Source organism: Apaloderma vittatum, unplaced genomic scaffold, assembly GCF_000703405.1.
Source record: "Apaloderma vittatum isolate BGI_N311 unplaced genomic scaffold, ASM70340v1 scaffold3760, whole genome shotgun sequence".
NCBI classification, from domain to species: Eukaryota; Metazoa; Chordata; class Aves; order Trogoniformes; family Trogonidae; genus Apaloderma; species Apaloderma vittatum.
In genome coordinates, this window is record NW_009696018.1 from 1 (window position 1) to 25,316 (window position 25,316).

Below are 25,316 nucleotides of genomic sequence, written 5' to 3' on the forward strand. Positions count from 1 at the left end.
GAGTTTTACCACTGGTCCCCGCTGTCCCAGGGATCTGGTGCTGCCTCTCAGTTGCCACCACCACCATCCCCGCCGCCACCACCTCCAGCCGAGGATGGAGATGAGGTGCTGCTGAGGATCCCGGCTTTTGCTCGGGAGCTCTACTTGCTGCTCAAGAAGGACAGCCGCTTCCTGGCTCCTGGCTTTGCTGTGGAGGAGCGGCTTTGGGGGGAGGGGCAAAGCCCAGCCGGTGCTGCACAGTCACAACCTGAGAGAGCTTGCTACTACAGTGGTGCTGTCCTCCGCTACCCAGGCTCCTTCGCCTCCTTCAGTACCTGTGGTGGATTGGTAAGATGACTTTGCATGCAGGGGTGGCACCAAGGTCTACATGCGAGTGTCAGCTTCGTCTGCTGCTTTTCACACTCACCCTTTCCTCAAGTCTTCTTTCTTTCTTATCCTCTTGGGTCCTACCTCTGTACTTTATTTTTAACCATTTTGCTGCTAATACTTACGTTATCCCTTTCACATTTTTTCTCAACTCCTACTTCTGCTTTTGTTCTGTAAAGTTTTTATGTTCTTTGTCCCGTTTCCAGATAAGCTTTTTTCTCTGTCCCATACCTTTCTTTTTTGGATCTCCTTTTTACTCTTTGTTCAACTTTTCTCATCTCCATCCCTAATTTTGGCTTGGTCTCCAGTTGTGCCTGTAATTAGTTACCTCCATGCTCACTCTCCTTCCTTTTCTCCGTATCATCTCTCTCTCCTCCAGTCCATCTGTAATTCATTTGTTCTTCATTCTCATTCTGTATTCTAAAGTTGTCTTCCTCAGTCTGTGTTATCTTCCTTATCTTCTACATCTCAGTATTCAGAGTGTTCTGTATATCCTGTTTCTACCAATATTTTATGCCTGCCTTTTCATCTTCCATTTCTTTCATTGCTCTCATCCCTTTGGCATTTTTTCTCTTCCTCACAACTTCCTACACGTGGTACCTGTAGTTACTCGGATTTGGGACTCCATGCTCTTCTTTCCTTTCCGTTCCTCCACAGAAGTACTCAATGAGTATGTTCTCGGCAGAAATGTTAATACAGTCAGACCTTTTGAATGGTTATGACTTCTGTGGTATACTTCCCTTATTTGGAAAAAATTTCACCTGCTGTAATTTCTGTTGGATCGGTCATGACTTTTACCAGATAAAGACCAGAACTGGGCACACTGACAACAGTGGTGATCCAGTGAGCTGCAGTCCCAGGATACTTGGGGGTGGATGGAAAGAGTAGAAAGCAGCTGGGATGATGTAAAACACTGGCACGATTTAAAACAAAACAAATTATTACTATTATTATTCTCATTTTGGGCCTTTATATAGCATCATAAATGCACATGCCTGCAGCACTTCGCAGAATATGGAATACAAACAGTAATGGTACTTGGGAGAGTTAAGATCATCATGACCCTGTTTTTTTTCTTCTGTGTAAGTCACATGATAGATGTTTTTTTGTATTTCTTTCTAAATTGAACATCTATTCCATTATTGATTCACAAAGATATGTCTGCTGCCTGGTTTTTATTTGCGTGGTCGTGAAGTGAAACCAGGTAAAATGTGGAAATTTTGACTGCTTATTCATTTGCCTGTTTGGACATATTCAAAAGTCAAAGCCCAAACTGAAAGTGGTGGAGAGGGAACATGTGTGGACTGACACCAAATAAAATATTTTCCTGTACTCCTGCAAAGTGAAACCGCCAAGATTCACACAACTGCAAGTGGTTGGCATCTAATTATTGACATTTTGTCAGATTTTCCAAAGCATGGTAGCAGAATTAATTGTGGAGAAAAATATTCACAGTCAACTGAAGGTAGTTTGAAACCAATCAGGTAAAGGTTTTTTACGTTCTGGAAAAGCATTTGAGTTCTGTACTTCTTGTTCTTGTTTGAATTTTACTTCTTTCTACATTGCATAAGGGTAACATTAGATTAGAGAAGATCTTTGCAAAGGAATTGGTAGAGATAATTATCACAAATATCTGCTAAAAAGTGATGTACGTCACTGCATATCTGTAATTCCTTTGGCTTGATTTATTAATTGAAATTCACTGTTTAAATAGACCCCAGTTCCCAAGGAGCCCCATTAGTAATTTTTGATTCAGTCAGATTTTTCCTAGGAGTACCAGCTTACTCCCAGCCTACTGGCTGTCTTAACGTGCATGTGCACAGATCATGTTTCCCGCTCAGAAAGCTGCAGCTGAAATATAGGCTACTCTATGTATCTCAGATAAAATTAGGAACTGTTGTTGGTATTGACTGATGTTGTCATGATCCTCAGCTACATAGTCCTGTTCGCAGTGAAATAGTTAAGCAGCTGTTCTTCCTGAGAGTCTTGTGTGTCAGGCACATAGTTAAGAAAAAAATAAAAATTGCACAGTCCTATTATGTCAAAGTTGTCATAACAAATCTTAAGTTGTTTGTCATTCTTTATTCAGTCATTGCTTGGGCTCTGTTACATATGTAAGTTGCTCTGTTTCCAAAAGTCTTGAAAAAACATCATACATACATTGCATATTCCACCCTGTTTCCTCTAGGCCTTGCCCTGCAAAAAAAGCCAAGCAATATTTCAGACTACATTTTATCTTTTTAGATGTGAAAATCCACTGAAACTTGAAACTACAAATATTTTACTGTAAATTTCAATATTTTTTTCATTTAAATTTAAGAAAATTTCAGAGAAAACATGGTGTGAATGTCTTAGATATACCCTAATTTCAAAGCCTTGCAGACTTTGCATTAGAATTACTAGCCTGCCTACCTCAGAAAGCGGGCTATAAGTCGCTTAATATGCAACTTAGATTCCACTTAGCAATTTTTCTTTTCAGTGTGAAATGCAGCATCTGTCTCTAACCACGAAACTTATATGTTTCTGTGCTTTAGATGGTAGCTTTTTACTGTATATCTTTATTCACCAAGGAAAGTAACTGTAGTATGACATGCAACAGTGATTTTGCCACACAAGAGGAAGAGTGAAGAAGTATAAAAGCCAATAGGAAAAGTTTGGCTGTCATGTGCAGGGGACGGTCATGCGTGGCAGTACAGATATGTGGCTGGTGCACTAGTTTTATGAAGAGATACTGGATCTTCAATAAAATGAAAAAAAGAAAAATGAAAAAAAGGCCTTGCACAAAATTGCTGTGCCATCCAAGTTAGGATGTTGGTGTTGGTTCCAGCTTCTTAAGGCATGGAGACACCTGACAGGCCAGTGACACTCAAAAAGTCAAGAAAAATGTCTGTATAGAAGTCTTAACTGCTCCTTCTACAGGCAGAAAGACAGAAGAATATTGTTACAGATGTTAGGTGCCTTGTCCCCCTGAAGTAGGGTTCACATGTTTTTTGAGTAGTTCACTGGCTGCAGTTGGGTAAAACAGCTCAACGTTAAAAATTCCCTTTGTTTCTTATTTCATGGTTCTTGAGAGCTTCAGTAGTGTATTTTTTCTAGAGCTGTTCATCAAAAGCCAGTACAGAGGGATGATACAACAGGGTGCATAACATACCAAGTTAATTATGTGAATAGACAAGTGAAGAATGAGAGCTTTGCTCCCAGATAATTACTAACCAAATTCTGTCTGCTGGCATTGGTTTCATTTGGCAACGTATCTTGACAAATGAAGGAAGCATAACTCAGTGGATATTTTCTAATCAAACTAAAGACTGGAGATATGCAGGGACTGTCTAGAAGCTCTGTCACTGTCACCTTGGTGTAATCTCATAGCTCACAGCCCTATCCAACACCTTGGTAACACATGTGGATTCTTACATGCTTTTGTCGTTCAGTGGGATTTGCTCTGAGTATGTTTTAGGTTTCTGCACTGGTTCTGTGGGAAGATTAGTAAGGAGAGGTTTCCAAAAATTCTCCATCTGCTGACTGCCTACTTGTTGTTCATTATTAGCCAAATACCAGGATGTAAGCAGTCCTGCCGATGCCAGTGAGACTACTCTTCTGAAAGTCATGAATTGCAGAGTTGGACCATTAATTATTTAAAATATAGTTATTTCTAGTACTTACTTGTGTTTGGCTGTAATATTTGAAATAAGAAAAATACCCAACCATGTCAAATACTGTTGAATAGTTTTATTTGTAACTGGTAGTATATATAACTTAAAACTTTTAGAACATGCTGTAGGAGGAACTTACTGTGGACTTAGAATTAAGAAATCTAGCTACTGGTTCTTTACCAACAATCTACTCTGCTGCTAGCATGGAAGTTGAAGTAATCTCACTGCGTTTCCCCAAAGAGAGTTGTAAACATGGTAAATGTGTGCTTTTTCCTTCACTCCCTTCATTTCAGAGTGAGAAGCATTTAATGTCACTTTTTCTCAGCACTGAATTGCTTAGGTAGTACTATATGGCTATGTGGTGACAGGCATCAGTTTTACTGATGTTTCTTTTCTTCTTTTTAACTGAAGCAGTCTACCATAAATAAAGAACAGCTAAGTAGAGAAAAGATTTGAATGTCTTCTTATATCTAAAGTAATGAAATATGTTTAGACTATTAGGAAGTGTTAACACGAGCAAATTTATACACAGAGAGTGGACAGGAGAAGGCAGCTCCTTTCAGCTGTGCTGTTTATCGCAGCACTTAGCAGGTTTTCTAACAGAGTATGTGTGAAGGTCTGCCTAAGGAGAAAACATTGCTAGCTTGGTTAATTTACTGGAGAGAAGCCTGGAAATTCATCTGTGTAGTTCTGTATTTTCACCAGATCTTAAGCATGTGAAATGGTCAATAGCATATTTATAGTTCTCTAAATCCCTAAGGAGTCAGGGCCAAATACTATTTGTAATGAGCATTAATGTGTATTTTCTCAGTGACCTGAATGGGAACAAGTCTTAGCACACTTCCAAACCAATCCAGGGAAGAAGTCTCTCTAGAGAAGTGTATGGTGCTTTTATTAGGCCTTATTGCCATTAACAAGCAGGTATTTAAGAATCTGATAAGTAGTTCATAGACAAGTAGTAACAGATTTACTCCGGCTGTTATACATATATTGAAAGAGCATTATCCAGAGCAATTCTGCCAGCATCAGGGAAAGAATGGAGAGAGTAGTTCTGTGTCATGCAGAGATGTACCAAATGCCGTTGGACAACAACATTTTAACAAGTAATTCTGATGGTAATGTCCTACACATCTCACGAGAGTAAGGACCACAAGACAGGGATGGGAGTGACGAAATCTCTCCCACTGTAAGTGAAGACAAGGTTTGTGACCACCTGAGGAACCTGAACATACCCAAGTCTATGGGACCTGATGAGATGCATCCCAAAGTCCTAAGGGAATTGGCTACTGTAGTCACCAAATCACTCTCCATGATATTTGAAAAGTCATGGCAGTCAGGTAAAGTCCCTGATGACTGGAAGAAGGGAAACATTATACCCATTTTTAAAAAGGGTAGAAAGGAGGACGCTGGGAACTACCGACCTGTCAGTCTCATCTCTGAGTCTGGGAAGCTCACTGAACAGATCTTCCTAGAAGCTCTGCTGTGGTACATGGAGGACAGGGAGGTGACTCAGGAGAGCAAGCATGGCTTCACTAGGGGCAAGTTCTATGTGACCAACCTAATGTCTTTCTATGATGGAGTAACTACATCTACGGACAAGGGAAGAGCAATGGATATCATCTATCTGGACTTCTGCAAGACCTTTGACACAGTCCCCCACCACATCCTTCTTTCTAAGTTGGAGAAATGCAGATTTGATGGATGGACTGTTCAGTGGATAAGGAATTGGTTGGATGGTCACACTCAGAGGGTAGTGGTTGATGGCTTGATGTCCAGATGGGGATGGATGACAAGTGGTTTCCCTTGGGGGACCAGTGCTGTTCAGTATCTTCATCAGTGATAGAGACGGTGAGATCTAGTGCACCCTCAGCAAGTTTGCAGATGATGCCAAGCTGAGCAGTGTAGTCAACATGCCAGACGGACGGGAGGTCCTCCAGAGGGACTTGGACAAGCTGGAGAACTGGGTCCATGTGAACCTCATGAGGTTCCATAAACCTAAATGCAAGGTCTTGCACTTGGGTCAGGACAGTCCTCATTATCAATACAGTCTGGGGAGTGATGTGCTAAAGTCTAGCCCTGAGGAAAAGGACTTGGGGGTACTTCTGGATGAAAAGCTAGACATCCTGGACTACATCAGAAGTGTGGGCAGCAGATTGAGAGAGGTGGTTCTGTCCCTCTGCTCTCAGCACAAGAGGGATGTGGACCTGTTGGATTGGGTCCAGAGGAGAACAACAAAAATGATCAGAGAGATGGAGGACATCTATGAGGACAAGGCTGAGAGAACTGGGGCTGTTCAGCTTGAGGAAGAGAAGGCTCCAGGGCTCCAGCAGCCTTCCCATACCTGAAGGGGGCTTACAGGAAAGCTGGGGAGAGACTGTTCACAAGGGCATGTAGCAGGAGGACGAGGGACAATAGTTTTTAAACTGTAGCAATGTAGATTTAGATTAGGCAGTAGGAAGAAGTTCTTCCCTATGAGGATGATGAAACACTGGAACAGGTTACCTAGAGAGATCGTGGAGGCTCCATCCCTGGAGACATTTAAGGTCAGGCTTGATGGATCTCTGAGCAATCTGATCAAGTTAAAGATGTTCCTCCTCACTGCAAGGGGGTTGGACCAGATGACCTTTAAAGGTCCCTTCTGACCCAATGCATTCTATGATTCTATGATTCTATGATTCTGTGATTCTACTTTGAAAATAAAACTGAAATAAATCAGGATGTGAAAAAACCTATGTGCTTTCCTTGACTAATGGAATGCTTGTAGGGTACTTCAGTAAGATTTAAAAAAACCCCAACTCTAAACCACCTTTACAGTAAATCTGTGATTTTTTTATTTCTGACATAAACTTTGTTTTGAAGATTAGTCATTATCTGATAGTAAGGAAACAACACATGATGGATTGAAACTATTTAAGATATTTTAGGATATTCCAAATTGACATGACTCCTAAATTCAGGACATATAACAGACCTGCTATAAAACTTAATTTCTTTTATTTTGTACCTGTCCATCAAGGGTAGTCTGACTTTATAGTTTGTCTTAGAACAAGCCAAATGAAATTGTAGTAGAACAACAGTAATAAAGTAATAAAATAGTCTATGTATTCCTAAAATTCTGCACAAAGTCACTTCTGAGCACAGGATTTAGGCTGAGAAAAGGCTAAATCCTTGTGTTGACATCTTTGCACCCAGAGAAGGATTTTAACCACACTGTTTCAGCACTTGTAGATAGGAAAACTCCCAATAAATACAGTTCTTAGTTACATTTCTTAGTGATTCCTGCAATGAGAGAGTATAATGTCTGACATGGCAAATATACTTGAATTTCTGGACAGCGTGGACCATTTTGGAGAGCCATACTGAACTGCTGCCTTTCGATTGTACAGCTTCTCTCAGTGTCAGTGCCATACTTAACCTGCTGCTACTCCTTTCCTGGCATAGGATCAGACTGGCTGGGAATGCATAGGTGTTTGTATTGAGTGTGAATGGTGAGCCTGACATTATCTGTGCAGTGTACATGCAAGGTAAATGCTTTTGTGAGCATCCCTGCTTTTGTGGGGCTCTTGGAGCAGCCAGTCAAGAGCAACTCATGAGCTACATTAATTGCCCTTGGGAAGCTGTGCTGTTACAGGTTGTGAGCTCCTGTTATAAGGCTCTGAGACTTCTTAGTAGACTTCTTGCATCAGTAAGTGTGGAGAGCGACTACCCTGTTACATGTTGAAGCCTAAAATGGGTTAAATACCCAGCTTTTTTTTTTTTGTCAAAAAGCCCCCAGTATCCCTGCCTCCCCACTTCAGTGATGTTGCAGTTACACATTACTATTGACTAACTTACACACTAGATGCTTTTCCCTAAGAAACTGGAGACAATTACATCCTTTTTTGCTGAGGGTAAGTGTTAGAAAACAGAGATCATCAACAATTTTTCATAAAAGGGTAAAGAAAAAACTGTTAGCAATTTTCATGGTCCATTTGATACGTACATGCTGAAGTTTGACGTTGCCGAAGGAGGATTATAAAATTAAATAGGATTATCCTTAAAGGCTGCCAGGATGAAATGAAGTACATATTCCCTCCTTCTATACACCCATCTTCCTAGGGTCCTTAAGTGAAAGAGAGGACAAAGACAAGCAGTAAAATATGTGTCTAGATTCTGTTTTAAAAACTAGGGCTAACTCAAGACAAAAGGATGTGGGAAATCACAGGTGGGGTTTTTTGGAGGCTTTCTTAGTTACCTATTTAGAATGCTAAACTATTTCTTAGCATGCAGTCTTCCTGCTGTTGCATTACAAGTTTGTTAAAAAAAAAATGACAGAGAAAGACAAAAATAGATATGTCAGTGAGGGTAATCTCTGAGTATCCCTTGCTGAGAGGTCATAGGTTCACCAAGTTTTGCGTTGTTGACTTTCATTTATGCCTTATTTGTGTTTTAAATATCTTTAAATGGGCAGTGTAAAATTTTTCGTCAGTAGAAATAGATGGGTGAGGTGGGGCATGAGTGGAAATGGCAGTCCTCAAGAGAAAGCAACTTTGTTCTGTTATGTAAGTGCATTTCTTTGCAGAGAAATCAGAAGCACTCCTGGGAAAATAAAGTGTTTGTTAGATTAAAATTTGGGCTTCCCAGCTCTACATAAAGTAGAAAAAACAATGAAATGTGGTGATGCTTCTAGAAGATAACCCGTACTTAGAATGTGTGTGTTGAATCTGAGCTGGGTTGGTTCTCTTGGATTTACATAGAAGTGGAACATGGGAGAGTGGAGGGCAACGCGGCTTCGAGGAAGACTGATCTCCAACAGGACAAAACAAGTTGTTTACGTGCGGATACTTTGGCATGCTTAGGCACATATATGCCTTCCTCAAGGATGTTAATCTCTCTGTTACATTAAAATCTCTTCAATGTAACCTCACCTTGAACATCTAATGAAGCACAACTGAAAACACAGTACAGAAGCCAGAGAAAATCAAAATCAAGTGGCTATGGCCAGCTGGAATAACCAGCATATATGTACAGGCAAAGCACTATTAACAAACATTGCTTTATCCTACCTGAAGAGCAAGTTAATTACAAACATACCCACTAAATAAGGTTGGGTTTGTTTTCTTTCATAAAGAAAAGGAGTACTGGAGGTGGTATCCCTTTAGTTGCTTGATTAGTGTCATTAAGAACCATAAATCAACAAAGATCTATGTAATGCCAAAGGACTAAAACCTCTTTGCTTCTATTTTTTTGAGCTCTGATGCTGCAGTCTGTTGCTATTCATCTTTGCCTTTCTGGATGAAACATCACATGGTTGGATTTTTGTTTAGTGTATCTGAGAACTCTTGCTAACTCTTTTAAACAATGGAACAGTAGTGTTAATGTAAAGCTGAAAGGTTTAGAAAATAAGTCTTTATTTAGGCCAAGACTGCATTTGAACTACAGCGATCTCTTATTTCCTTTAATATTGAACACTGTGGTGTGGTTTTGCAAGATGTTGGGCCAAGATGCCTCAGACCATGTGGTAATGATTCCTTTCTCCTTCTAAGAGCTATCCTATAATCATGTAATCACTCCATTCTGAGAGAGGTCTGATTTGTGATTCCAATCGTGCTTATAATAGCCTGGTGTTCTCTTGAAGTGCTTAGCTGCAGTATGAATACTTCCTTTGCAATATATTTCCAAGCCATAATTAGAAATGAGAAATACACTATCTCCTGAGTAGCCTTATTTAAAAAATTTGGTGTTGTGTATCACTGGAGATCACTACCTATTTTAATTAATAAGTACAAAATAATAATATAAATAAATATAAATTAATAAAAATAATGTAAAATAATGCAAAAGGTTATTTTGCAGGATAGAGAAGTGAGATGGTAAATCAGAAAAACTGAATGAGTCCCTTAATGAGTCGATTTTTTGCATTAATTGAATTAGTAAACTTTTGACCCCCTAATTGAAGGTAACAGCTTTAGAAAGAAAAGACAGAGCAGTGAGCCTCTCCCAGCTACCACTGTTAAGCTTAGTTAAATTAGCATTTTCTCCAAGTCTTAAATCTCTGACTTTTATGTGCCAGTTGTTTCTTCTGTAACAAATGAACCAGTATTTTTAAAAGGAAAAATCTTCTCTGTGTTGCAACCCTTGCAATTTTATTTTAAAATCACCATTCTCTGTCTTTCTTTTTTAAAAGATTTCTTGGACCTGCAAGAAAGGAGATTCCATTTGCTAGTTAGGGACAGATTGTGACAGGGGAATAAATAGGAACATCCATAATTTCCAAGATGTAGTACTGAAAAATAGAGGAGCTGGAAACTAAGGAGGAAGCAATAGAAAGCATCAGGTGTGAGAGTCATGTAGGGTTGATGGTAGGTGAGATATTCAAGGACAAATCCATGAAAATTTATGGTCATGTACAGGTAGGTTGGAAATGGTGCACATCTCTCTTGTGATAGAGCTACCAGGGTTGAAGGGGATGAGTCAAAACCATTTGGGTTTGGAGGAGAATGACATGTTTGCAGAAGTTCTGTAGAGCATGTGCCTTTCTTTGGTTTACTCAGGTCTCTCACTGATGACTTTAGGGATTTAGCATGAGAGTTGGTTGGATGGTGGCTTACCATCTCTACCATCATCTGGTTTAGTCATCAAAGAAAAGACTTAAGAAGAAGCAGAAGCAGCAATGTTTAGCAGGAGCAACAATGTTTACCAGAAGCAGCAATGTAATGGAAACAGTGTGAAATAGCATGTGTGTGTTATATTGCATAACTAGACGGTAGCTGATCAAACTCTTATAAACCAATAGCCCAAAATCTCTATATTAGATTTGAAGTCAGGTGCACATCTGTTGTGCATTAGCAGTTCAGTTAACCTTTTGTTGTTACCCTGTCATTGCCTGGACAAACTGGTTTTCTTGGTTAATTCTATTTCTTCTAATAATGGCATAAATAAGCAAAGAAGTATTATTTGAAAGGGAATGAATGAAGAACATTTATAGTGTTAGTTGTAGAACAATGTATTTAGAATGATAAATCGTAGTAGTTGCTAATAATACATGCATCTGCACGTAGGTGGATAGAACTAAAATTTGTTTGGAAGCCTGTACTGTGAATGTTTTTCTTGGGTCTACCAGTATTTCAGTCAGAATTATTTTCTGAATGAGTTTTTCATCCAAAAATGTTGAAATATGCCCAGAACTGACTTGTGAAGTGATTTAGTTTCTGTATGATTATCCTCCAACAATTGCATATGCTTGTTCTGTGATCTCAGCTGTGCTACCTTAAGTTCTCATTAGATGTCAGAAGTTTAAATGGGTCAAGTCAGGTCAAGCTTATTTAGATAGCAGTATGTTAAGGAAAATAACAGGTATTTCTGCATGTGATGTTAATTCAGCTGAGGACAACTTTTTATGATCCAGTATAGAGTATATGTCTGTTACATCCCTTTGAGTTTGAGGTGATGCTGGCTGGGAGAAGTGACCAGGTAATGGCTAGAGTTGTTAATGGTAATGCCTCTTTTACATGGAACGCATCTTCTGTATGTAACGTTAAACTGTGCTTCAAGTATGCTTAAACTTCTCTTTTGGTCAATGAGAACACTGGTTAAACCGAGAGTCAGATTATAACCTGGAAAACTCAGGTGTAACTCTGTTTCAAGGATTCTTGTATGAAATGCTTTGCTTTCTTCTGAAAATGGGAGATAGGAGAAAAAAAGGGTCATGATAAGGGACACAGAAAAGCTGAGTACCTATTATTCTGTGATACATCAGTGGGTGCAAGCTGAGATCTTATTCTTGTTATGTGCTGGGAACATAAACCTGGATTTGTACACATATTCTCAGAATCTACTATTTAATTCGAGTGTTGCTTAATTTGCTTTTTAGAAATACTCTCTAAGCATAAAGCTGCCTGCATCTATGCTTCTGCGTGAAAGTATTTATCTTAGACAATTTTTTTAAATCTGAGAATTTACAAGCTTATTGCAAGTTAGGGGACAGGAAGTTGCTTAAGTGATTTTATGCCTAGATAGATCCCCAGGCTCTTTTATCCCTCTGTGATGTAAATGGTCCTCACCCCAAATATTTATTAAGTAACATATATGAAGAGCAGGGGGCTTAAAAATACAAGAGGATTCACAGACTAAACCAGATACAATTATTTCCCTACTTTTGTCTCATCACCTGTTTTTTCTGTATTACCCTATCTAAGGAAGCATAACAACAACGATTTAGTCTATGCACCTTTGTTGGTATTTTTGCTTCTAATACTAAGTTATTTTCATTGGAAATATTGAAAGGGAATAATTTCTTCCTTTCTTCTTTCATTTTGGGTGAAAAAACTTTCATTTTTTTCATATTTGTTTCATATTTGTTTTCATATGAACAAATTTGCTTAAAAGTGACCAGTCAGACTAAGCCTACTTGGTTCAAGATGCTGATATCGCAACTCTGTTGTGCTCAACATCTTTATCTTGCACATATAAAATCAAGGTCTCTAGCTTTTATAAAAAGGAATGAGTCATCTTCTGGTTTTTTTTTTCTTTTAGTTAAAATAATAGTTCTTGAAAAATACTGTTCCTTCTTTCATGACAGTAGCATAATTTTTGTTTCTATGTGCAACAAAGGGTAAAATACCATTTTTTTTTCCCCAAAAGAGAAAGGAAGTTCAAAGTTTAGAAGTTAAAAGCAAAAAAAATGTGTGTAGTTTGGAAAATTTTTTTGTATGAATTTCAATTAGGAATAGAATCATAAAAGTATATGGCCTATATATTGTCAATTTTTTAAAGCAATGTGAATCTAAAATAATACTACATTATGAAATTCTTATTTACTTCTCTAAAAGCCAACAGTTCTAGATTTGTGTAATTTTAGGTAGAGATATAAAAAACCTAAGTATAACTTTATTTTACAGATGGACTAGCTTGATTTGTTGAATTGTAATAACTCTATGCCCATAAATATGATTTATTTTCCTTTCTTGAGTTACTGTTTTCAAGAGTTAGTAGTTTTGGCAAATTGTAGATTTGAACAAAACTGAGTTTCATGGGGTGTTGCCCTGAATTAAGTAGCCTTTGAATGTAGTTCAGCCCCTCGCTCAGAAGAAAACCCAAATAATGGAGTCATGGATAGATACTTCAGTAAGGATTAGCAGAGATTAAATTTCTCTGTGGGCAGTCATGGGCGGGTTTTGGAGCTGTGCCACATCCCTCTGTGGCTACAATGAAAGCACATGGGTTTGAACAATGGGAGCTCATTAGGATGCACTATTTGAGTGTTTTACACGGATGAATCAATTTAAACTTGGATCCTTTGTATTGGTCTTTCTGGTACTAGTCTAGGTGTTTTATCTAATGTAGGTTAAAAACATAGTTGCTAGTATTTCTCATTTAAATCTCCTGCATGGGACCTAGTGTAGAGTGCTTTGTGCTCATCCTTTGTGTATTATTACATTTTTTGCCTGCATAAAATAGCCTTTGAGATTCTGATGGGATTAAATCCAGACTTGCACTAAAGAAATTAGGTTAATGCAGTTTCATTAGCTAAAGGTACAGCAGTTTGGTTCATATTCCAAGAGAATGGATTTTTTAGGCTTACCGAAAGAAGTGCTGAAGTTACTCATATTACACCAGCATGCTCTAAAGAAACACATCTTTACAAGCACCAAGTCTTTAATTGCAAGGATTTTTTCCATAGGTGACATTTTTTCCTTAGGTGTTGCTTTTTCTACCAATAGTCGTGTTTAGCTATGCAAAGGGACCTTCTTATACAGTATTGATAATTACAGAAATGTTGTTACAAAATAAATGATCTAGAATATCATTAAACCAGTTGGTTGTAAAGAATTTTTAACTTAGTTTTATGGAGTAGAGTCGTTTAAATCTTGGCTTACTTTAGAGAAGCTGTTTTATTTATTCTGGAAAGGGGCTATGCCTGGAGTTGTGATTTTTTTTCTTCTTTTTTTTTAAGCAGTAAATCGGCATTGGTATTCCGTTTATGTAGCATGTACTTGGTGAGCAAAACCAAATGTTTGTTAACATCATACATCACTCAGTCATGACAACACAATATACGTAATTTTCAGGTCAGGTAACTCTTTTAGAAATGTTTTTTATGCCAGTTCTACTTTGAATTGTGCAAGTGAAGGGGTGTATCATGCTTGTTCAAGTATAGTTGCGTGTTGGTTTTCAGTTTGATTGTAGCTTATTTTATTAGCCTATATTAGTCATCTGTGGCTGGATGGGCATGTTGCTCCAAGCATGGTTTTTGAAGCAAAATAAAATAAGGCTTTCCAGAACATTTCAGGCAACAGACAAGAAATCTTTATTCTTTAGTTGGTTGGTGCATGCACCAGCAATGGAGTTGAAATCATGCAACCGCGTGAAACATCGACTTAAAATACGACTGTGTGAGAGACAAAATGGAAGATCTTTGTCCTTAGGACTCAAGCATTTGATACCTTTGATTTTTTTCCTTTGGTTTAGCAGTCTTAGTGGTTGGTTAATGCTTCGTTTTGTAATGATAGTTAATTCCATTAGTTTATTTGGAATCAGTGCTTGAATCACGGTGATCTCTGTTCACTGCGTTTTTGGAGAACTGAACTGAAGGTATGGTGTGTGCTGTGTCTATATCCTCTCTCTACTGTATAGGCTCTCACTCTTCTCTCTCTCCCCCCCTTTTTTCCACTGTTTGTTTAAAGGGTATAGAGGCTAAACACTTGATAGATTAATAGATGTATAGCTCTGGAGAATGTGTGTTCAGAATCTCAGTAGCTGCTATTTAGTAAAAGAATACATTTATTTACAAAGTAATTGTAACTGTGTAACATGGTAACAGAAGAAGGACACATTTAGAGTATTTATGCTTCTGTCAAACATTTCATTCATGTACGTATGTTTGCATGCAACTGCTATTGTTCGCTTTGTAGATATTGCCATTGAAAATTAGACTTTATATTGTGGTTTATGTAAAAATTTTAAAATATAGCCACTAGTTTTGTATGTCTTGAATTATTAGTAGTCAGCATGTACATATACGCTCCTCAAACTGAATGCTAGTTAAGGGTACATGAGCATAAATATCTTGGCCAAATTTATGTTGCAGGTCAGTGACAGAACAAGATTAGAATTCAAAGATTAAAACAGAGGCTGAGAAAAAGTAAATAATAGAATTTGACCGGTATTTATGGATCAGGACAGCATCCACTCAGAACAGTGTCACAGCCAAGTACATGTCCCCTTTGTGAGAGGTGATGATGTTGATGCAGGCAATGACTTAGATCAGCTGTTGTTACCAGAAAAAAAACCCAAATTCCACGAGAACAGAGTTATAGGCACTGTTTTTGTTGTGTTTTTTTTTTTTAATACCTTGGACAAAGATACTTGAGTAAATTTGATTTCTTTCTGAATATATGTTGACCTGCTCTCCATCCATCCATCCATCCATCCATCCATCCATCCATCCATCCATCCATCTATCCATCCATCCATCTGCCCAATGGGAAGTACATAAGATTGCAGAGGGTGAAGCTTTTTTGGTATTCATCCTTGCTGAATTTCATGAGGTTCCTTCTGATAACTATTCATAAACATATATTTATACATGTATTTTATATGTATAGATTGGATAGCACTAAAATGAGGTCATGTGAATAATTGGTATCTTCATAAGACCCACATTTCCATCATTCTGTGGCTTTAGTAAAGATGCTGGCCTATCGCCTGTCCCTGTTCTTCATGTTTTTATCTGCCTTGCAGATGACATTCTTTGTCCAGTCATACCTCTTCAGTCTCCAAAATTTGAAATTATCTAAGGCTTATTTGTATCTGTAGTGCAAACAGAATTATCTTCATGTGACACATTAGATAGGAAACAGAATTATTTTCATGCGGTGCTCTGGGAGTAAGTTATTGGCAGTTAGACATAGTTTGGTTGCCATCAATTTTTTTTGAAAAATAGACTATATAACAAGAATGATGCGTGTAGCTTTAGGAGTTCACAATTCGTATTTGTTACATTTCTGTTTGAAGCATTTGAAAATAGCACTTAAAATTGCCTTATGATAGTCATGTTCAATGATTTTTTATTACAGGTGCTTCAGTTTCCTCGAACTGGCACAGATTAGGCTTGTCTCCATGGAGACAACAGCATACACATATCTAGTTCATGGGACAGTCTGTGTAGGATAGTGATTGTTTATAAAGGTTTCTGTAGTTGTTCCAGAAAGAGTCATCTTAAGTACTATAGTGTTTCACTCAACAGCGGTGTCCTATTTACCTCCTTTTAACATTTAATATTTTGAAATTTGAGTTATAGTGCACTAGTGAATTTGAATTTTTTTATATATTTTTAAATTATGCTGTGCCTTCTCAGTGCAAGACTTAAAAGGGTTTGGGATGAGCTCTGCATTTTAAAGCATTGAGCCTCTTCCAGTGTTTTGACACGACTAATTTGACTAAACCAAACTACAATTAAACTATACTTCTGGGTAACTGCTGCCAAAGAAAGTGTACAGTGGAGTCCATTTACAATGTGCTTTTGAAGCAATAAATCTATGAAAAGAATAACATATGTTTAATTTCTGTAAACTTTTTTTTAAAGGAGAATCTATGAAAGCTTATACATGATGTTGTAATGAACCTGCTGGCACATTACTTAGGAGAAAAAAAATTCACCACCATATCTAGCTAATAACATGTTGTATGCCTTATAATACAGGAAAAGTAACTAGTGTCAATGACTAACAGACAAAACTAGTTAGATCTAGGAAACGGAGATGAAAAAAAGACAATTTTTTAAGAGCAGAATGTCAGATATGATGGTGACCCTGCTAAGCTGAAAACAACAAATGGAAGGAATTCTGTTATCCCTAATGATCCTGTTAGGTGTATGACTGTTATTCTGTTCTTTCCCACTTCTTAAAGACTTCATTCTCAATGTGAAGCTGGCTGCCTTGCAATGGAAGATGTATCTTTAGTGTAACTTGGTATTGTCCTTCTGAAGTCCCATCGCCACCAATTTAGCTGGCAGAATGAGAGAGAGATTTCCAGTAAATTTCGCCTGCTTTTTGGTGTGACTTTTGTTTGTATTGATGTGGAACGAATGCAGCATTTTAGGTGATAAAGAGCATATTCTTTTTGATAATTCAGTATTTTTGAAGGAAAAACCCCTCATTTGCTGGAAAGCTTCTGGCCAGTTCTAGTCATGAAGAACCTAGCCTGGATGCTTCATATGAACATAAGGTAAGATTAGAAGCAACACCTGGGGAGATGACTTTGCTTTAGTAGTAAATTCAGAGCTCTGGGAGACACAGGAGAATTAAACAGAACAAAGGCTAGTGTAAGTGGCTTCTAGGGTGACTTACTGCCTTTCTGCTACATTTATAGATTTGCTTTCTAGACTGATGACTTAGCTGGCAGTGACAGGAGGAGGAAAAGATTGTGCATTTACTGATCACAGGACCATTATGTGCCAGCAGGCATGATGTGACTGGGAAGGGTGCATCTAACTGGTGAAGGACGCTTAGTGAAGATACAAAAACTTTATTCGTACTTCACAAAGTGCAGTGAAATGACAGCTGAAATACGGCTTGCATTTCTTTTTGCTGATGTCCAAAGAAAGGAATTAATTTGTGGCTAGAAGGATAATTAAGGTACTAAACCCTATCTCATGAAGCGACAGTCAAAGGCTGCTATTTTTCTTGTAACACAGCAGACTGCGACACAATAGGATTATCTTTTCTAAAAAGTGAATATCAAGGAGCCTGGAAAGCTGGCCAAGGAGGAAAATAATGTAGACCCAGGATCATATGTATCTAAAATAATGGCCATGAATAAATAAACATTAGAAAATTGGAAAGATTTCCAACTATTAGAAGAGAAAAATCTGAAACAAATTTCAAACAGGGATAGTAAAATAACTGAGCACTAGTAATACAAAATAACAGAGTACTAATTAAGTACTATTGAAACTATTTTAATTAACAGGAATGGGAAGGAAATGTATTAAAAAGAGATCTAGGCTAATAAAGGATCTTTGTTGCAAGCGTAAGTGTAAGAATGCCTCTATTTTATGAAGTCTTTAATGTATAGGATGCTCGACTTTTATCTGTGGGCTTGATACATCTGAAATACGATTTACATTCTCTGTTCTAGACTGTTTCTTATCCTTTATTAATTTTTAAATACTGCAGGGCTTAGTGAGAGTTAGGGTACTGCAATGGGAATAATGAAATAATGCATGCTGCACATGACATAAAAGAAAATTGGTTCTGATTTAGAAAGTTGAGCTTAAGTGACTGCTTTTAATATGCAACTGAAATTTGTAAGCAAATCTACAATTTCATGAGTGATGTATAATTCTCTTTGATTTCATGGCTAGAGTAGAAAGATTAAATGTCTTTTTATAACTTTGGGACAGTAATAAACAACCTCAAAATCCATTGTGCTAGGTAGGTCACTAGAGGAATCAGCCTATTGTTCTCTTGGATGGGGCTTCTTTCAAGACAATGACATATGTTCAGAAAAATATACATGACCTGTGTTAATACCAAATTCACCAATCAGCAATGGAGATATTTAGATGACTCACTTCAGAGTAAATGGTCTTTTCCTGCTGGGGTTTTCCTTCTTTCACAGAATACAGAATACACGGCTTTCTTCCTTTATCACAAGTTTCTTATGTTTTAGGTTGAGGTTTTTTTTTTGTTTCTTTGAGTCACAGCTTAGTCAGTCAGAACCTGAGCAAGAGATTCTTGGGTCAGGGAAAGGAGAGTGAGTTTGAACACGTGATTTCAGCATTTGACAATTGGCTTGTTACTTCTGATGAATTCTTCTGGAGATCAAAGATCAAGTGTACAGTAGTTGAAAATAGAATCATAGAATCATAGAATATGTTGGTTTGGAAGGGACCTTTAAAGGTCATCTGGTCCAACCCTCCTCCAGTGAGCAGGGACATCTTCAACTAGATAAGGCTGCTCAGAGCCCCATCAAGCCTGACCTTGAATGTCTCCTGGGATGGAGATTCTGCCACCTCTCTGGGCAGCCTGTGCCAGTGTTTCACCACCCTCATAGGAAAGAACTTCTTCACATTGTCTAATTTAAATCTACTCTGCTCTAGTTTAAAACCATTGTCCCTCGTCCTGTCACTACACACCCTTGTGAACAGTCTCTCCCCAGCTTTTCTGTAGGTCTCCTTCAGGTACTGAAGAGCCTCTAGAAGGTCTCTGAACAACTCCAACTCTCTCAGTCTGTCTTCATAGGAGAGGTGCTCCAGCTCTCTGATCATTTTTGTGGTCCTTCTCTGGACTCACTCCAACAGGTCCATGTCCTTCTTGTGTTGAGGGCTCCACAGCTGGACGCAGTACTCCAGGTGGTGTTTCATGAGAGCACAGCAGAGGTGCAGAATCACCTCTTTTGACCTGCTGGCCACACTTCTTTTGATGCAGCCCAGGATGCGATTGGCTTTCTGGGCTGTGAGTGTGCATTGTTGGCTTGTGTCTAGTTTTTTGTCCACCAGCTCCCTCTCTGAAGGGCTGCTCTCTAGAGCCCCAGCCTGTATGGATAATGAGGACTGGCTTGATCGAGATGCAGGACCTTACACTTGGCCTTGTTGAACACTGACTTTTCTGGAACTAGTGGCACAAGGTGAGCAAGTGCACTACATGAGTAATGTGACAGCATAGTTGAAAGGGTCTATAGTCAGTTTATATTTCTAGTAAGAACAGGAAAGAGTTGGCATGAGGTAGTCACATGAACCTGATGACAAGCCTATTATATTGCACAGAAAGCTGTGGCACTTGAAGTAAGAAAAAGGCACTTAAAAGAAATGAAAGGTTAGAATTGGTAAATTTTATTTATTTTATTTGCAGTTCATTTTGTGTGTATTGAATGCCTGTTTACTAGTAAGTAGCATAGTGAGTGTTCCTGAATAATAATGATTATTTTCTACATGAATTTTTAAGAGAGTTGGGATTATGTATCTGTGTGTATAGTTACTGTAAACCACTGCAAAACTGCAAGAGAAGCAAGAGTTATAACTGCTTCAGAATTTTAATGTTATTCTTCAAAAATTACACGTTCTTAAACTAGTGGTGATCATGAAAGGTGGATACACTGTTCTGGAAACTACAAGATTTTTACTTGCTCTGAAATTTCTCTAAGTCTGTAGCAAAAAAGGGTTTCATACCCTTCTGTTCACACTTGCAAATTGTGTACGAATTCATAGCATACCCTTTAGGTAATATCTTGATTCAAAAAGCATCTTAACCATACATCAGGTAGGCTAAAGCCCATTTGGTACAAAGTCCATTAAATATAAATAGGATATCATCATTACACTTTTATTATAACAATCATGTGTTGTTTCATGGGGAAATTTCAGCTTTTAATTGTTGGCATAGATTGTTCTGGATTTAGAGATGAGACAGAAGAAAACAAAAGAAAAAGAAGAGAGGAGAAAGTTTATGGTAAACGCTGATACCACAGGACCTACAATAAAAGTATCAGTGCTGAAACAAAGCACATATGTGAAACATGGATAAGGAGACTGGAACATTGTAGTGATACAGGTAGGTTTTTGACATAGACCCTTGTTGATACGTGTGCCTGTACAGCTTTTCCTTTCATTTCCTTAAAGCTGGAATTAATTGAAACACTTTAAAGCTTAGTGCTACTAATGAGAAGTTTACTTATAAGCTCTGAAAAGCTATTTTAAAAATGCTTGAAAAAATCAATTTCAACTGTCTAGACGGTGCCTGATAAAATTGCAGGTGATATATTTTACATCCTCCAGACTAAAATGTACCTTGAATATCCTTTATCATATAATGGTAGTAGAAGCATTAGCAAATTTTGCCTGCACAGCAGCAAGATGCCTACAGGTAGTTCTATGGCAATGTCTTACGTTAAAAAAATGATTTCTTTTGCTTCAGATTGCTTGCAAGTAATATAATCAGTCCAGCTGGACATAAACGAAGGGGCACACTTAGCCAGTGGAGACAGGGAAGAGGTATGGCTGGTGAAAGTGTGAGAGGTTTTAGAGGTGGAGGTTTTATTTTGCGTAAGTCCAGTTGTGATGCACATTGATAAGAAAGGCATTGGTGGAGTGGGATGGAAGAACTGAGATATGCAAAGGAACTTTAGACTGCAAGATACAAGTTAATGTTCAGTTTAATGGGAAAAATGTAATGATATCAAAGCAGCCTTTCTTGAGGTCCTAGTGAATGTCAATGAACAAATAAAAATCAACAGATATTTCACAATCCTATCAGTTTCATAGTTGTGACCATGTTTCATGTTGCCTTCATTGTTTTGTTTCCAACATGGCAAATTTGTCACAGCTCTCAAGTAATATTTAGGAGGCTGTCAGTGTTTTATGGGTTGTGAGATTACTAGGTTAGACAACATTGGATTACTAGATATTAGACAAGACTGGATCATTTTCAAAGATTTGAATCTTTTGGCTTCTTTGAGTTTTGGTCTGCTGAAGGACAGCACTGGACTTAACAGTCTGTAAGCACTCACAGTGCAGGGATTACAAGGACAGTGTTTCCATGTTACTCATTATAGAGTGAAAAAAAAAGATGCTTTTTAAAATAAATGTCAAAGGAAGTGGAGTCTATAATTCATGAAAAGTGAAATAACCACCTCTGCACCCTTCAATACATTAGAATATTAATATATTCTTTTCCATATTTTTAATCATAACTTCTATTAATTGACTTGATACATTGTTGAGACTTCCTGTGGTTAGGAAAGGAAACCTAACTCATTTCCCTTTGGATCTTGTCATCATGGCAAATACCTCTTTAATAGTGCTTTTTTACTTGTAATCTCGCAAATGAGCAAATGAGAAGAGGAGGAATTGTTCTATTTATTTCCACTGCAGTTAAACTTTATGCATACCATAAAACTACTGGTACTAGCTCCATGCTGGAGATCGCTGTAGGCTGTGAGCATACAAACTACGTATTGCTCTATTCTTATGTTCTTTCTTATCATCTGTTATACACTATTAGAGAAAGGGTACTGTACAGGGTGGACCTTTGTTCTGACCCAGTCTACTTGATCATATGTAGTTAACATAGATATGATCGTGTCCTTAATATTGTCAACCAGCAATTCTATCAGTGATGCAAGTAATCAGCCAGCCTGGAGAAACAAACTGAAGACAACTTTGCGAGATCGAGAATTTCTATGAGAACGAAGATGTCAAGATGTGAGAAGGGGACATTCTGGAAAAATGATGTAATTTACGTATTTTTGCTGAAAGATTTTCCTGTAAAAATCCTTTGGGAAATTAAGATATTTCAGATGTGGTCTCCAAACACTAAAGCCGCAAATTCTAAAATCTATTCTAGGTACTTACATTCAGTAAAACTAAGATCTGAAAAATAACTGGCAATATCTTGCAATAGGTCTCAAACTTGTGTTACAAAATAATTTATCGCACGCACAGCCTTATTAATTTTTTTTTGTGAAGATAGTCAATGACTGTTTGCTGTCACTTCTTAAGTAGACTGTGATTTTTTTAGATATCATTCTACACTGTGTATACAATTTAAAATTCACAGCAAAGATTAGAATATTGGCAATTTAAGCAGCAATTCAGCAGTAATTCTAATAATGTTTTGATAGAGGGAGACTTAGATCTAAAAAAGGAAATATTTTATTTCTGGCTAGGAAGCATGAAATTTGGAATCTGGAGGAAATGCCAAACATCTTAGGGCTTGGCTGGCAGTGAATTAGTAGGCAAATGGAAGTTTGAGGGGTAACAACCACAGACCCTCTGGGCAGACCTGATGTCTATCGTTTCTTTATCCATTGATTTCCTTCACTTTGTTTTCTTTTCAACAAATCAAATTCCTTTGGATTTGTGTCCTTTCTGTGATCAGCTTACACTTCACTTTCCAGTGTCAGCCTGAGAGATTCTTGCTCAGTTGAGTAAGGTTATGTGAATAATAGCACCCACTGAAATATGTCAGAATACGTGAACCCATCTCAATTTTTCATGCTTCAGCGTTCTGTTCCACTCATATCTAATGGAAATAAAGAAATCTTTTTGCATGTGCATCATCAGCTTGTTTTGGAAAAAGTAGTCATTAAACATCATGAGAGGAACATCATGTAGAGTGTGATTTTCCTGAAGAGTCAGAGTAGCATGTATCTTAAACCAGACTGGAAGCAAAGGAGTTTGGAAGAGTTTAAAAACCACAAAAAAATTGTTTCTACAGATCCTAAGTTTGGAGGCTGGTACCTGAACACATGCTTTTAACTCAGTAGTCCCTGTATAACAGTCTGAATGTTTTTCCTCAGTCACAGCTTTAAGGTATGGCATTGTGCATATGTGTGTACTTACTTAGGGAAATTCTCTTGCTTCTGTGACTTCTCCTAACTCCATGCAGCAGAGTGGAATGAAGTAGATGAAGACCTCTAGAAGTACAAAGCGTATGCTGTGTGGAGCCCCGAAATGCGGTTGATTGAAGACAGAAGTTACTGGCACTTGTGAGTTGTTTCGACTTCAGCAATGAACATACGTCAAGATGGAAAGCTGTGTTTGAATAACGAGAATATGTGAGATTCTTATTTACGCTGTTTGAAAAGTTATTTGCACTTGCTTTATTATAGACATTAGTAAGAGCTGGACACTTTCTGTTGTGTTTCAGCTGAAGTCAGGTCCTGATAGCATTGTTAGAATCATGATGCTAAATTTAATCTGGCTCCAGCTGCCTTGCTGCAGGGCATGGCTGAGCCACTTGTCCAAAGTGGCAGCACCCCTAGTGAAAGGAAAGGGTAAAATGTTGCCTAGCAGTGTGAGGAGTGAGGGGAAAAGAAGTGAAATATCCTGCAGACACCAAGGACTGAGGATGAGGCGGTGGTCATGCTCCAGGTGCCAGAGCAGATATCCCCACTGCAGGGCCTCCATAACATCCTCTTCATCCATGAAGGACTCCAGGCCAGAGATGGTGGGCATGCCCTGAAGAGTACTGCAGGCTATGGAGAGCCAACGCTAGAGCAAACTTATGCTGAAGGGCTGCAGCCTGTGGAGAGGGAGGAAGGGATAAGGGAGAGGCAGAAAGAAAGTTTTATGTGCTGACCATACCCACTGTTCCCTGCCCACTCCGTGCCACTTCAGGAGCAGCGGAAGGGTGTTCATCTTCGTTTCCCACTATCCAAATCTGTTTTAATTGACAATAAATTAAGTTAGTTCTCTGAAACTCAAGTTTTATTTACCCATGATGGTAATAGCTAAATGATCTCCCTGTCCTTGTCTCAACCCATGAGCATTTGTCTTTTTAATCTTATTTTCTCCCCCTGTCCTTCTGTGGAGGGGGAGTAAGAGAGCAGCTGGGTGTGTGTCTGGCAGCTGGCCAAGGTCAACCCACCACAGGGGTGAACTCTTTAGTGAATGAAATATTTCGCTTTGAAATGTCAAGCTGCAGGATTAGAAATTGCTCCTTCATAAGCTTCTAATGGTAAATAGTAGACCACTGAGACTCATCTTCTGGAGCTGGAAAACGAGGTTTTTTTTTTTTAAAAAAGTAAAAGAGCCTTAGTGTTCTCACATTTCTTTGAGGTTTTTTATGTTATCTGCATTTGTTATTGCATTTCAGTGAAAACAACGCAACGTATTTGCCAATATGTGTAGTTTCTCCTTTTTGACACAATATTATCTGTGCCTCACCTCTTCCCTGGGATATTAAAATGGGAATGACTTCACCTCTGACAGTACTACATGCTTGTCATGCTGGTTGTTTTTTTAAGTGATAATGGTAACAAAGGCAATTGCTGTCCTTTTAGGAAAGAAGTGCTGCGCAGAAAAGATTAGCATGAGTGTTCTAACGTAGATATTAGAAATATGATGGCCTAGCAGTTTATATTATAATATCTTTTATCAAATGCAATTGCACAGACTACTCAGATACTTCTCCTTCTCTCATCTATGATATTTCTAATGGGATGTAAGAAAAACAAAACAAAACAAAACAGGTTTCATATTTTGGAAGAAGTCTGCCTGCCTTTTTGCATTATTGACATATTCCAGATAGGAGCTACATTTTCTTTAGATAAGACAAAAGGTTGGTGTTCATTCAGAGTAATGTTTCCACATGGCTTTTTTGTATTTCTTTCAGGCAAGTGAAAAGTCTTGATACGATGTGAATGTGTGTTGTGGAAAGCTTTCATTTACGAGGGCAAGTGTCCACTTTAAAATATACATGGAGGATCTGAGTCCATTTTAAGAGTGTCCATACTTCGTCCCATGTAATATTTTACATGCTCATTTGTTGCAGTCTGCCCCGTACGTAAGGTCTCACTCCAATGCATGAAGTAAAT

At 38.1% G+C, this 25,316-nt stretch overlaps 1 protein-coding gene across 1 annotated transcript in view; it reads left to right on the forward strand.

Annotated features, from left to right (window-relative positions):
* Window positions 1-6: 6 nt before the first annotated feature.
* Window positions 7-25,316, forward strand: part of LOC104276700 (A disintegrin and metalloproteinase with thrombospondin motifs 19-like) — a gene marked incomplete at both ends in the record, with an annotated part of 92,620 nt that continues 67,310 nt past the window's right edge. Inside the window, one exon of the mRNA XM_009873115.1 lies at window positions 7-327. Coding sequence (XP_009871417.1) covers window positions 7-327 — 321 coding nt within the window. The remainder of the gene's footprint in view (window positions 328-25,316) is intronic.